The 13338-nt window shown below is 49.3% G+C and overlaps 1 protein-coding gene across 2 annotated transcripts in view; it reads right to left on the reverse strand.

Annotated features, from left to right (window-relative positions):
• Window positions 1-5217: 5217 nt before the first annotated feature.
• Sdr42e1 (short chain dehydrogenase/reductase family 42E, member 1) overlaps window positions 5218-13338 on the reverse strand; it is a 13388-nt gene continuing 5267 nt past the window's right edge. For both annotated transcript variants that reach the window (XM_008851477.2, XM_029555192.1), the window contains exons 2-3: window positions 8510-8603; window positions 5218-7584 (exon numbers count right to left, since the gene is read on the reverse strand). In XM_008851477.2, coding sequence (XP_008849699.1) covers window positions 6471-7584; window positions 8510-8577 — 1182 coding nt within the window. In that variant the 5' untranslated portion in view covers window positions 8578-8603 and the 3' untranslated portion in view covers window positions 5218-6470. The remainder of the gene's footprint in view (window positions 7585-8509; window positions 8604-13338) is intronic.

Consider the following 13338-nt stretch of genomic DNA (forward strand, 5'->3'; position numbering starts at 1 on the left):
TTCCACCTGCAGATGGCCGCTGGTACAGGAGGATCAGGTGACAAGGCTCAGCTGGATGTGTTTGCAAAGGAAGCCTTTTGGCGAAAGGAAGGGGACTTCAGGCTGGCCAGAAAGTCAACTCCAGGGCACAACATGCTTTTCAGCCAACAGAACAACCTGGACCCGCAGATAGGAGGCAGCCGGAGGTCACGAGGACTTAGGTCCTTTTGTGACTCACTGCTGCCCCTACATATACTCAACCAAGGGGTACTGAGCACCTGTTGTAGCCAAACATTGGAGAGGGACGTACCAGCAGAACTCAGGTGCCCCTCGTTAGCATCTTGCAAAGTAGCATGTCGTGCTATCTGGGAGCATTTGCACCTGCTTAGTGGAGGATAGAAAACACCTGAAGCCTGGGGTGATGGCTCAGCTGGTAAGGCTTGTCTGCAAGCACGAGGGCCTGAGTGTGATGCCCAGAACTCAAAAAAGCTTGGCCTAGTGGTGTGGCTACTTGGCTAAGTTCCAGGTCAGTGAGCTAGCCTGTCTTGTAAACAAAAAGCACCTGAGAAATGACACCCTAAGTTGTCTTCACACACACACATACACACACACACATACACACACATACACACACATACACATACACACATACACACACACACACATACACACACACATACACACACACATACACACACACACACACTCTGCCCACCTATGAGAACATACACACAGATGCACCTAGCATGTGGATACTCAGCCAATGGTAGTCCCTCAGTCTCACAACTGTAAAAAGTACACAAATGGTTCTGAAATCACTGGCTGTGGCCAACTTCCTACTCCCACTGTCCCCAGATATTGTTTGGTTGCTACGGTGAAAAGACCAATTGAGTCCCATGCGAACTCAGGCAGACAAAAACCCAGCATAGAACTGGGAAAATGAACAGCAGACCCCAATCTTAGCTGAAGAAATATTGGTAACTGATTCCTGCTAGGTGAGGAAGGGCTGATCCTTCTAAAACAAGGGACTCTAGATAAGCCAATTAGACCTCAGTGGATGGACTTGCACTGGGGAACAAGTCACTGACTCAAAACAGAGGGCCTTAACACAGATGACAGACTATATGGGTTCCAGTTGGGGGCTAAGGGAGGGTACCGGTGGGGACGGGGTATAAAGATGATTGTTTGAGATATTCTGAAAGAAATACACAGAAATTAAATAAAAACAAATTTAAAAAATGAAAGGACCAGTCGTAGAGCTTCTTCCTTTGTCATTCTGTGTGATGTCACTGGAGCCTGTGTTTTTAACTGGAGTGTTTTTTGCTGGGTAGGGTTAAGAGTCAGGGGTTAAAGAGAAGGAGAATTAGGAAACTGGCTGTGATTTCAGAGGAGAGACCAGCTGTTGGTCAATGCATCTGATAGTCAACAGTGTTTACTGGGCAGATGAAAGGCAGGCTCTGTGTTCTCTGGATACCAAAGTAGACTAAACAGGCCTGGTTCCTGCCTGCTGGGTGTCTGTGTCCTGGGAAAGACATTGTGTCCATTTTCTTACAGAGTAAGATAGCGAGAACTAGATTGTTCATGATAATCCAAATCTACAGGGTTTGAACATGGTTCAAGTAAACATAATTCTAAACAAGGAAACCAATTCTGGAGGATGACATTGAATGTTCCGTCACCTCAAAGTTATCAAAAGAGGCCCCTTTGTCAGGAAGAGGGCACAGAGGAAACAGAGTGACACAGCATAGGTATACTTACCTGGGCATGGGTGCTTAGGGACGGTGGACACCCTCAGACAGGACCTTGTCCAATTCCTGGGAAGACCCAGTGCAAGGAGTCTCAAATAGAAAGGAAAACTCATCGCCTGGATGATGGAGGATGAATTGATCCAGGTCAGGTGCATCACGAGGCCGCAGCAATGTTACAAAGGACCCTCTGTGGCTATATGTCACAGGGGACCCAGGAGCCCCAACAGCATCACCTGAGCTCAGTTCTCTCCTTGTGAGATGGGTAACCATGGCAACAAACACCCATCCTTCTGGCGAAGCCACTCCAGATCAAAGGCTTCTCTGGGGGGTTCTTGGAGGCCTGGGCATCAGGCTCTGAAGAAAGGTTGAATGGGGAACCCTGAATGGTCGTCTTGACCCAGTGTCTGCATCAGCAGGATGGAAGCCAGGCCTGCATGTGGCAATCAGTCCTGTGGAAGGGGTAGGGGAAGAAAATCAATCAAAACTGTGAGGGTCTGTTTATGTTTAGACAACACGGGGCACTGGTGTGGATTTCCAAGATGGCGAACAACACATCTGGAGAGCTGAGTCAGCACAGGAAGGCTTACACCAGATGTCCAGGTGAAGGGGAAATGAAATATACTCATGCATTTAATGTCACTTTTGTGTGTGTCTAATGTTGCTTTACAACTGATTTTGTATGCTGGGGCCTAGTACTCACCTTATAGTGGTTTTATAAATGCTTACTAAAATGTGTGTTATCTACTGGAACATCTGCTTGCAACTCCTTTGCTTGCAATAAACTCTGTTGTTAAAGAAAATCTTCACTCTTGTCCTAAACACCTGCTCTGCAAATATGCCTGCAGCAGGAATTTCCCCTCCATGGTCTTAGGGCACATAAGCATCTATGCTGGCTGGTAATATGTAGGTGGTAACTCGAACCCACCAATGATGTAACAGTTAAAGAGTTATGTGGGGAGACTTATAAAAACTGTGTAGGAACTAAACAAGTTCAAGTCTTTAGGAGGAAACTCTGCGTAAGTCTGTAGGTGTGGATAAAATTTACCAATTTCTCCATGTGAGTCCCCTGGTACCTTCTCTCTGTGTGGTAGATCCTGTGCCTCAATTTCCCACAACACAGGGACCCCCCAAGTAAACAATAATGTAATCTGTTATGCCACTAGTTTTGGTAAGAAGCCATCTTTGTGTGATTTTATATAAATGTCCTTGGGACCACGAACATGTATACTTTGGCTCAGTGTCTACCTGCCTGTGTACCCTTGCCCAGAGAAAAAAAGCATGCCTCATTTGTCAGAGCTCTGTGAATTTCTTTAATCTCCTGGCTCTTCTTGATCCTCTGTTCCTGGCCACATAACTCAGCCTTCACAGTACAAATGGATTTTTGTCATTAAAAGTCTTTCTCCAATGTAGCAAAAAGTGTGGATTTGAATAGGACAGGACAGCCTGGTATATGTTGCCAAGGCTGGTCCAGGGAGCTCCATCAGCCCCATGGCTCCTCCTCCTGCTCACCGAGCTGTGATTGGGAAGCAACTTTAGCAGGGTAATCTTCCATCTTGCCTACCCAGCTAGGTGGGCTGGGGGTTTAGAAAGGAGTGGACAGTGGAAGATGCCCTGACAGTTATTTGTAATCGAGGTGATGACAAAGCACCTCTGGCTGCCTGTGACTTCTGAAAGGATTTAGTAAACAAAACATGTCCTGGGAAACAGCCAGTTTAGCCTGCTTGGTGAGCATCAGGTCAGTGAGAGACTCTGTCTTAAAAACAAGGTGGATGGTTCCCGATGAATGACACACAAGGTTAACCTCTGACTTCCACATGTATCTACACACACACACACACATGTGCACGTGTGCGGGCACACACGCGCGCACACACGCCCGAGCACCTTGAGTTCCTGCCTTGGCTTTCCTCCATGATGGGTTCTGACCTATAAACCAAATAAACCCTTTTCTCCCTCAGTTTGCTTTGACTCATGGTGTTTATCACAGCCACAGAAACCAAACTGGAACAGATGTTATCGAGAACATGTTCTGAAAGCCTGTTCTAGCTCTCGATGACAGTGGGAACTTGACTCACGTGGATACCATGTGCGCACTCCTGGTCAAAGTCTGCGGACTTCAGAGAAACCTTCTCTAGAGGGCCTGGAGTGTTAGATATACTGAATGTGCTCATGGAAGTAAAACTCCTTTATAAGACTTCCCCAAACGTTTCCTATGACCAGCAACTACCACCTCTCAGTGATGTTGCAAGTCACATGGTCAAAGCACTTCTAGCACATCTTATTTTATGGTCACAACAAACCCTGAAATGGGCTGGTTTAGAGAAGGGGCCAGTGTGGTCAGTCCCGATTCCTAGGTGTGGACACCAAGCTCTCAAGAGGCTCTGGGTACTCGGTAAGGCCATAGCAAACAATGACAGGTAGGTCTTGTGGCATCAAGTTTACTCCTTTCCCTCAAAACATCCAGGCAGCATTTGCCAGGGCCTGTCTGTTTACTTGATTCTCAAATCCTCCCAGAAAAACTGTATCACCGTCACGCACCATATTTCAGCACTGCCTTCCTGGCTCCAGTGAAAACTGTCGTCTCCCACTCTGGTTCCTGGGTAACTGTGTCATGTGATCATCTTCCCTTGAAATCCTGGGGGTGGTCAGACAAGGCTGCCATTGCTCCTCACTGGAAGTTGCCTTCAGAGCCCAAACTCTCCCCAGCAAGAAAGCCACTGTATTAGAGTTATACCGTGCTTTCAAGTTAAAAACAGCAGACTGATTGTCAGATCTTAGCTGTTTCCTACCCTTGGGTCTATCCACAGAAGTCAGAAAGTTGCAGACACCAAGTATACATTGTTGTAGTCTCTAAGGGAACACATAGAGACATTCCAGAAAGTTCAGTGCCAACAACCCATCTAAAAAAGGAATACTTCCAGGAAGAAAACCTTCATCTGGTATGTTCAGTAACAGTACCTGTAGCCATGGCAGCACATGGTGCCAAGCAGTACTCTATTATTATCTAATTTAATCCCAGAAGGGTCCTAATGAGGCAGGTGGAAGGTCTCTCTGCCTAAACACACAGGGTGGGTGCCCTTGTACCACAAAGGCAAAGGGTCAGTCCTACACCAACACTTTGCCCAGCTAGTGCCAACTGCCCCTCCCTGGAGCAGCACCATCCCCCAGGTTGGTCTGCTGGGGATCTGACCCAATTTGGTGTCTTTCATGTAATCAAGTCTGTCAGTGTTTGCCATTCCCATACCAGTCCAAGTTTTACTGTTCGATATACACACAGTGTGTGAGGTGGAGACAGGTGTAGTGTATCTTGGTTTTAGAGACATTCAAACAAGTATTCCCAGCCCAACCAAGTGCCCTTTCCTCCCCGACCAGCCCACTTCAGAGTGACTTACTGTTGTACACAGCTGAGGATTCACAGGAACCAAACTTCAGACTTCTCTTGCCTTTTCTCCAATCAGGGTCAGTTGGGACAGAAGTAAAGACTATTTAATCCAAGACCCATCCTTTCTTCCTTTATTAGCATTTAGTAGTTACATATGAGTTTCATTATGACATTACAGAAAGCCCCCAGTGACATGCACATCATAACATATTTTGATCATATCCACCCCTCACCTTCTCTTGCCCCTCCCACTTCTACCACCCCTCTCCTCTTCCAGCCAGACCCTCTTCTATCACACATCTTTTTGTTGTGTATGATACAACGTGTTTCATTAGAGCTCTGATGGGAGCTGAGTTAACTCACCAGTGACTGCACCGCTGGGGAAAGTCTCTCCCTGCCCCTTGCAACCACTGACTGCCTACAGATGATGGTGGGCTCAGTGTCATGCAGGTAACTGCAGACGCTGTGAATGCGTGTGTGCAATGGCCATGCCATTCCTGGGACACAGCACTCCAGAGCTCTCCTCCCTTCCTCCAGCTCTTACATTCTTTCCAACCCTCCTTTCACAATGTCCCCCGAGCCTTGGAGGGGGTGATAGAGATGTCCCATTTATCGGACATCTCAGCACTTTTCCCAGTTACGTGGCCCTGCAGTCTAATGGCCACCTACCTGTGACAAAGTCCACTGACCTAAGCTGACAGCAGCACTAGTCCATGGGCGTAAACATCAATATTTAGAAAGCAATCTGATGGGAACATCTCCATTTATCAAATTAACATTATTGCCTACTTGCTAGAGCCTATGACCTCTTCAGCAATGAGCTTATGACCTGGTTTATAGCACCAGGCGTGAATTAATTACCTCCTGTGCAGCAGGCTGCACATCCAAATGGAAAGAGGTTGGTTACTTCCTTAGCAACCTTGCCACTATTGCACCAGTATGTAGTGTGCGTGGTGGTTGGTAGTATAGTCTGTGGGGTCCATGGCTGAGTAAGACTGCTGATCAAAGTTATCTCCCAGCGGCCTCCATAGCACCTTCTGACACTATGAAAGCAGCTTGATTTCCTTATGTGCTGCAACCGAACTGTGTGGTGTCTTCAGCAATAGGGTCTCACCATCTAGTTCTGGTGGGTAGCCAAGAGCACTGGCAATAGTCTGTATCGTTTTGGGGGCCTTAAGGGCTTCCCTGACCAACAACTCACAAGAAGGTAGCCCACCCCTGCTAAAGGGATTTAAAGAACTCATTCTTAAATAGTAATTCGTAGGCCAGAGTGGTACCAGATAGCGGGAGAGAATTTTACAAGCTGTGCTCCTGAACATCATCCCGGCCAGTGGGATCGGTCCCTACGCATCGCTTTTGCTTCATACTGACAGAACTACAGAAGAAGGGAGCCATGTGAGAACAGATACAGTCAAGAGGAAGATCAGCATCCCATCCCAAGGGAGGTGTTCGGAGTCCTGACTTCCAGACCTTCTGCCATGACCACGGACTTTAAACCATTCTACCACTTCCTGCAGGTCAAATGGCTGAGGCTCATAGCCTAGCTCTGTCTTGGCTTTCTCTAAGCTAAAGTAATGTGTAACTCCAGTTTTATAAACTTCGGTGCGGGTGAGGAAGGGCTGGAAGTTGTAGAGCCTACCGAGAACGAAGTGGGCCATCTCCACCAGGAAAGCGAAGTAATAGATGAGGGTGAGCGGCAGGCGGGTGGCCGGGAAGCTGTAGCCCAGGCCCTCAACCAATGGCCGAAGGAACTCAAAGTTGTTCACGGGCCTGCCGTCTGAGATGAAGTAGGGCTGCCCAGAGGCAATGTGGCCCTTGTCAGCTCTCAGAGCCTCAGAGGCCAGAATGTGGGCCTGCACCAAGTTATCCACATGGACGAACTCCACCAGACTGCTGGGGTCCCCATATACGAATCTGAACAGGCCCCTCTCAATGTAGCTCACTATCCTGGGGAGATGCCTCTGCTCTCCTGGCCCATAGATGCCGGCTGGCCTCAGGGCACAAGTTCGGAGGACATCGCTGCCTTGGTCCAGGGCCAAGCCATTGGCCTCCAGAACCTTCTTCTCTGCAATGGATTTGGTCCGGGAGTAGTGGTCTGGGTGCAGGTGAAGAGGCAGGTAAGGCAGAGACTCATCCCCATTTCTGATGACTTGACCTCCAAAGATGACGTTGAAGGTGCTTGTGTAGACTAACCTGGGCACCCCTCTCTTCTGGCAGGCCTGGAGGACATTGTCTGTGCCCCACACGTTGACTTCTTGGATCAGGGTTCTATTCAGTTGCTCCCTCCCAGACATACCGTAAGAGGCAATGTGGAACACACATGTGATGTCAGCAACCTGGAAAGCTGACTCCAGGTCAGAGAGGTGGCGTATGTCTCCATGGACGAACTTGATTCCTTCTGGAAGGGTCTGGGCAGGTCTGCTGATGTCAAACAGAATCACGTGGACCCCCTTCCGGTTCAGAGCACAGCCAAGGCTGAAACGATGACAATCAGAACCGAGGTCAAGTCACCCTGTAGCTGTGTCTAAGGAAAGGGTGTGAAGTAGCTTGCCGATCGAGGTAGGGCTCACCCGAGCCACGTGCCTCACCCTGAGTTACTTGTTTTTCAGGGTCATTGGCACAGGTCTTATTTACAACTTGAAAAATGAGAGCCCGCTCATCTATTTACATTAGAATGACATCACTGTGAGAGAATGTCTGTTGTGGTTGGAACCTGAGCTGTCCCCCACAGGCTCAGGTGCTTGGACACTGGGTCCTCAGCTGGAGGTGCTGTTAGGAAGGCTGTGGATGAAGCCTTTAGGAGGCAGAGCCTGACTGAAGGCTGTGGGCCACTGGGGGTGGGCCTTAAGGTGCGATAGCCTGGCCCCCCCTCCTGCCTGAGGGTGCCGTGTGACCAGCGCCTCACACCCCTGGGGCGACTGAAGGCTGTGGGCCACTGGGGGTGGGCCTTAAGGTGTGATAGCCTGGCCCCCCCCTCCTGCCTGAGGGTGCCGTGTGACCAGCGCCTCACACCCCTGGGGTCATGCCTTCCCCACTATGACGGACTGTACCCTGCAAACCATAAGCTCAGATAAACTCTTCCTCCCTTAAGCTACTTGTCAGGTATTTAGTCCCAAAGGCAAGAAAAGTAACTAACACAGCTATTATTTTAAGTCATCTTTGGAGATGTGAAGAGCCACCAGGTCCCACTTTAGTAGCTTCTATAAAGAGTATTTCTTGAAGTGAAATATGTCTATGGTATTCAATCTCAGCATCTGGGCAGTGAGTACTGCAGTTCATTTTTGATTTTGCATCATACAAAGGTAAATGTCTACTGAGTTAAATACCAGAATTGAAAGCTATGCTTTTCAAATCTCCACCAGGAAAATAATGCCAGGAGATATTTTGTATATGAACTGACCGGAAGCCAAAATATCCACCTCCTCCCGTAATGAGGACAGTTTCCTCTGGTGATCTTTGGGAGTCCATAGGTGGCAGCGAAGGGCTCACTGGACCTGTAAGAAATGTGCAACAATATCATGACCCATGTGCAAATGTGGTCCACCTACATTTTCTTTTTAAAAAATATTTTATTTATTATTATTTTTTATGTGTATGAGTGTATTGCCTGCATGTATGTGAGTGCACCCGTGCCGTGCAATGCCGCGGAGGTCGGAACAGGGCTTTGGATTCCCCTGGAACCGGAGTTAGGGATGGTTTGTAGCTGCCATGTGGGTGCTGGGAATCGAACCCGGGTCCTCTGCAGTAGCAGTCAGTGCTCTTAACCGCCGAGCCACCTCTCCAGCCCCTGTTCACCTTCATTTTCAGTTATCAAGAACAAAAAGGGGCTGAGGGTGTAGCCCAATGGTATAGCGCTTGTCTAGCACGTACAGCGTGCTGAGCTACATCCCCAGCACTGAAAACAACAACAGTAAAGAGACAATACGCCTTAGCAACGCGCGAGACTTGGAGACTTTGGCTCTGGTCACAGTTGTGTCACTGAAGCCACCGTTCTTCACTTCCTGGCTTGCAGCTTCTTCACAGCAAAACAAACGCAGTGGCTCTTCCTTGCTGACCTCCTGAGGTCGATGTGAAGGTTGAAAAGATAATACACCCGTGGGCGCTTTGAAAGCCACAGAGCACTTTCTGAAGATGAGGCCTTACAGCTGATTCTTGGAAAAGAACTCATTCAGAACTGGTTGAGAGAAGCATTTTCTCCCATCCACCGGAAAACCAAGACGGAACTCCACGGGAAGCTCCCAACATCTTCCACTTACAATGCACACCACAGTACGGTCTGTTTGATCCTGCTTTACTAAGTCTACACACTAAAAGAGAGAGAAAATTACTTTATGTAGCAAGCCATGCCCTTTACCCTGGACGTCTTGCAAGAACTTCAGTGCCTCTGGGAAGTCTTGCCTCGCTCTCCCTCCTCGCCTGTTTCCTCTCCCTCCAATTCATCTCAAGGCCCCAGCACTTCCTTCTCTCAAGAACAGAACAAAACAAACAAAAATGGGCTAGACAACACATTCCACGTAAGGAGACAAATGGATCCAGAGGTGCATGGTCGTCCACGGCAAAAGAACACACACACACACACACACACACATATATGGAAGCACACATGCAAACACATGCACATGTACACACAACACATGTGTGAACTCACAAGAGCACACATGTACTACACACAAGAGCACACACATGCACACAGTCAAGTAAACAGATAGATACTCAGGTGTGACTTGGTAGGTAGACTACAAGCAGCCAATAACTCACCCACTGCTCCCTCCCAGCAGGTGCCCGTGACTTTGTTCGCTGCACATGTAAGTGGATTTGAATGAGGAACATGAGCCAGGTGGTAGGGAGCGGCGTGAGCTGGGGCTACACAGGAGGAAGGGAGCACGCTCAAGAGGTGTGCGAGCTTAGTGAGCAAGCACCGACCCCTCGCCTTCAAAAATATCCTAGGTTATGGGGAGTGGCTAGAAACACAGAGCAGGAAGCTGGGCTTCTGGGCTCTGGGAGCTTGGCTGAGACACCTCACTACTCTGGAGCTCGTTTTTCTGGAAGTGGTAGTTGTTCTCTTTCAGGAAGCCTTCAAGCTTCGAGCAGGGCAGAGCGGGAAGAGCAAGGTCAGAACTGGTGTGGTGCTTGCCACTAGGTGTCACACAGCCTGACAGGCACAGAAGCCACCAGCAAAGCACTGTGGTCACCTTGCTTTTCAGCCAAGGAAAATACAGCAGAGAGCAAATAGCTTTTCCAAGCTCCCCAGGGTCACAGCCAACAGTGGGCAGACGCCAGGAGTCCACACTCACCCACTGAAACATGGACAGGTGGTGAGACTAGAGAATGGACTTCGGAGTTCCCTTTCTAGCTGCCTGACCTTGGACAGGTAATCGCTCTGCCCGGGTTGCTTCATCCATAAAGTAGAGCCGACGATGAGCTCATAGGCTCAGGAAGACCAGAATGTCTGCAAAACACCCCCAAACACCTGGCATGGTATGGTCGCTCCACAGACACCATTTTTCAAATCCCCTTTCTCTTAAGCTCCAATGTGTGGAAATTCAATATCCTATCACACATTAGAGCCCTCAAAGTATAAAGTTATAAAGGAATTCCACACATTCTAGAAATCTGTACTGTGTATCTACTGCCAATGAGGCTAACCAGATCATTCATGCAGAATCAGTCTGTGTCACAACTGTAGACAAGGCTCACGAGCGTCTCAGAGGCTGAGCGTATGTGGAAGAGGGGCAAGGACCACTCGGAGAACGGGGCGGACTGGGTGGAGGATGGCGGCTGTGTTTCACTAAGCAAGCACTAGCATTACACTCACAAGAGGACTTATGAAGACCGATGTGCCAGCACCCCTTAAATATCCTCGATGGTGACCTTACATTTACATACACACCATTTACAAACCCACTGGGGACTGTACTGATATGTCAATCCAGACTTCTGACCTTCACCTCCACGACCTGGCCTCAACCGCGCACCCTTCTGCTGTTGATATGCTAAGCTCACACCAGGGGGACCGTATTAGTCACTTTTCTGTTGCTGTGATAAAACACTGGCCAAAACAACTTATGAAAGGAAGAAATTCATTTGAGCTTAGGGGTGCAGGGGAAATACAGGCCTTCACGGCAGGGAGGCATGGTGGCTGGAGGTGGCTGGGGCAGATGCGGAAGTTAGGCTGGACATCTTCCAGCAGGCACAGGAAACAAGAGAGCAACTGGGGATCCAGCAAGGCTGAAAGCTCTCTAAGCCCGCCCCCAGTGACATGCTTCCTCCAGGACAGCCACACCTTCTAAGACCTCCCAAAACAGCGCCACCATCTGGGGACAAGATGTCCAAACACTTGGAGCCTGTGGGGGACGTTCTCATTCAAACCACCACAGGGACCCTCTCTTCTTTCCTGAAAGAGGCCAAGCTCACGGGTGCTGCCTTTCCTCACCGCACTGTGACACACAGCTGTTTTCTCCAGGTCTTTGCCTGGCACAGTTTTCTCAATGTCAAGGTTTGCGCAGACGTTACTTCCTCAAGGCTTTGGGTCAACCCACTGGAGTTTCCTGACCCCAAATGCTGCTTTCCTCTCCTCACGGTATGTCTCACCATCCAACACTGTACCTCTAAGTGGTCTGTCTCCTTCCCAAAGAACAGAAGGTCTGTGAGAAACGAGCCTTGCCTTTTCTGCTGGGGCATCCTTAGCTGAATCCAGAAACTGATAGTTTCCATAAATATTTGCTGAACTTCAGGATGATTCTTAGCACCATTAAAACACATCCAATTTAGTAAAATTGTGGCAGACACAAATTCTGGAGGACCCCACAGTGTCTTACAGTATCGTTGTTATGCATGCTAACACTGCCATTTTAACTTAACTTCCTAGAGTACTGAGTTAACAGAATGAAAAGGACACCCAGCTCAGTGACACAGAGTGCTGGTGTTCTGGAGCTGGAGGAGAGAGCTTTCTTCCAACATCTAAAGGACAAGGTATGTTGCCCTTCTCACTGTGACAAGTAGCTGAGATTTTTAAGGAGGAAAATTGTATGTAGGCGGTTTCAGGGGTTTAGACCCATGACCAGTTGGCTCTGTGTAAGGCAGAGTGCCATGGCACAGAGTGTGTCGGGGAGCCAAGTGCTCACCCCATGGAGGACAAAAAGCAAAGCGAGAGACGACGGGGCTGGAATCCCAACAGCTCCTTCAAGGGTGCACCCACCGTGACTTAACTCTCTCCCTCTGGGTCCCACTTCCTAGAGGTTCCATCGCTGCCTCCTCCTCATTGTGCCACAGGCTAGAGACCGAACCATGAGCATACAAGGTTTTCAAAATGCAAACCATGACACGAGCCCAAAGAGGCAAGAGCGCTGTCCGAAGCTGATGCAGGCAAGGCCCTGTGGGAACAGGCAAGGCCCTGTGGGAACAGGCAAGGCCCTGTGGGAACAGGCAAGGCCCTGTGGGAACAGGAGGGGCCGGTTCTGAGGCATAGATCAGGGAACACTTCCTGGAAGAGGGAACTCAGGGCTGAGCTGGAACCATGGGAGGAGTCAGGTGGACTGACACAAAGTGCAGGGTTGTCACAGGCTCCAGGCACATCACAAAGAAATGGAAGAATCACAGCGGAAGCTGTATTGGGCGAGTGATGTGGGGTCCACCGTGGCTGGAAGGCACAGAGGCCAGCATGTGCAGATGTGCTCTGGGGAAGGACAGCTGCAGTCAGCAAGGAGACAGCCTTGTGTCCCCTTCTAGGGAGTCTGAACCCTATTCTGTGGGCCACAGGAAATGCCTGTCACTTTATAGAGGAAACTGGCAGGATGGCCTCAGATGGCATGGAAGAGTGAGCTTCCACTAGGAGAGGTGGGGAACACAGTGCAGGCAAGGAGTGGTGAGAGCTCTATTGGGGTGCTATCTGTGATAACTAAACGCTAGTGTGCTCGGCTGGACCAGGGTGAGCGGTGGAGGTAAGAAGCTGAGGTGCCAGCAGGCAGCACCCAGAGAAGCTGGGGAGGAAGATTCTGGGACTGTTCCACTGGGTTAGTGAGAAGAGTTGTGGCTATGGGGGTATGGGGACTATGAGGGTATGGGGACTATGGGGGTATGGGAGCTATAGGGGTATGGGGACTATGGGAGTATGGGGACTATGAGGGTATGGGGATTGTGGGAATATGGGGACTGTGTGAATATGGGGACTGTGGGGATATGGGGACTTTGGTTGTAGAGTCATTCAGAACCTAAGGCTGAGGCAAACCG

This window comes from Nannospalax galili, unplaced genomic scaffold (genome assembly GCF_000622305.1).
Source record: "Nannospalax galili isolate Female #2095 unplaced genomic scaffold, S.galili_v1.0 scaffold3166, whole genome shotgun sequence".
In the NCBI taxonomy this organism is placed as follows: Eukaryota; Metazoa; Chordata; class Mammalia; order Rodentia; family Spalacidae; genus Nannospalax; species Nannospalax galili.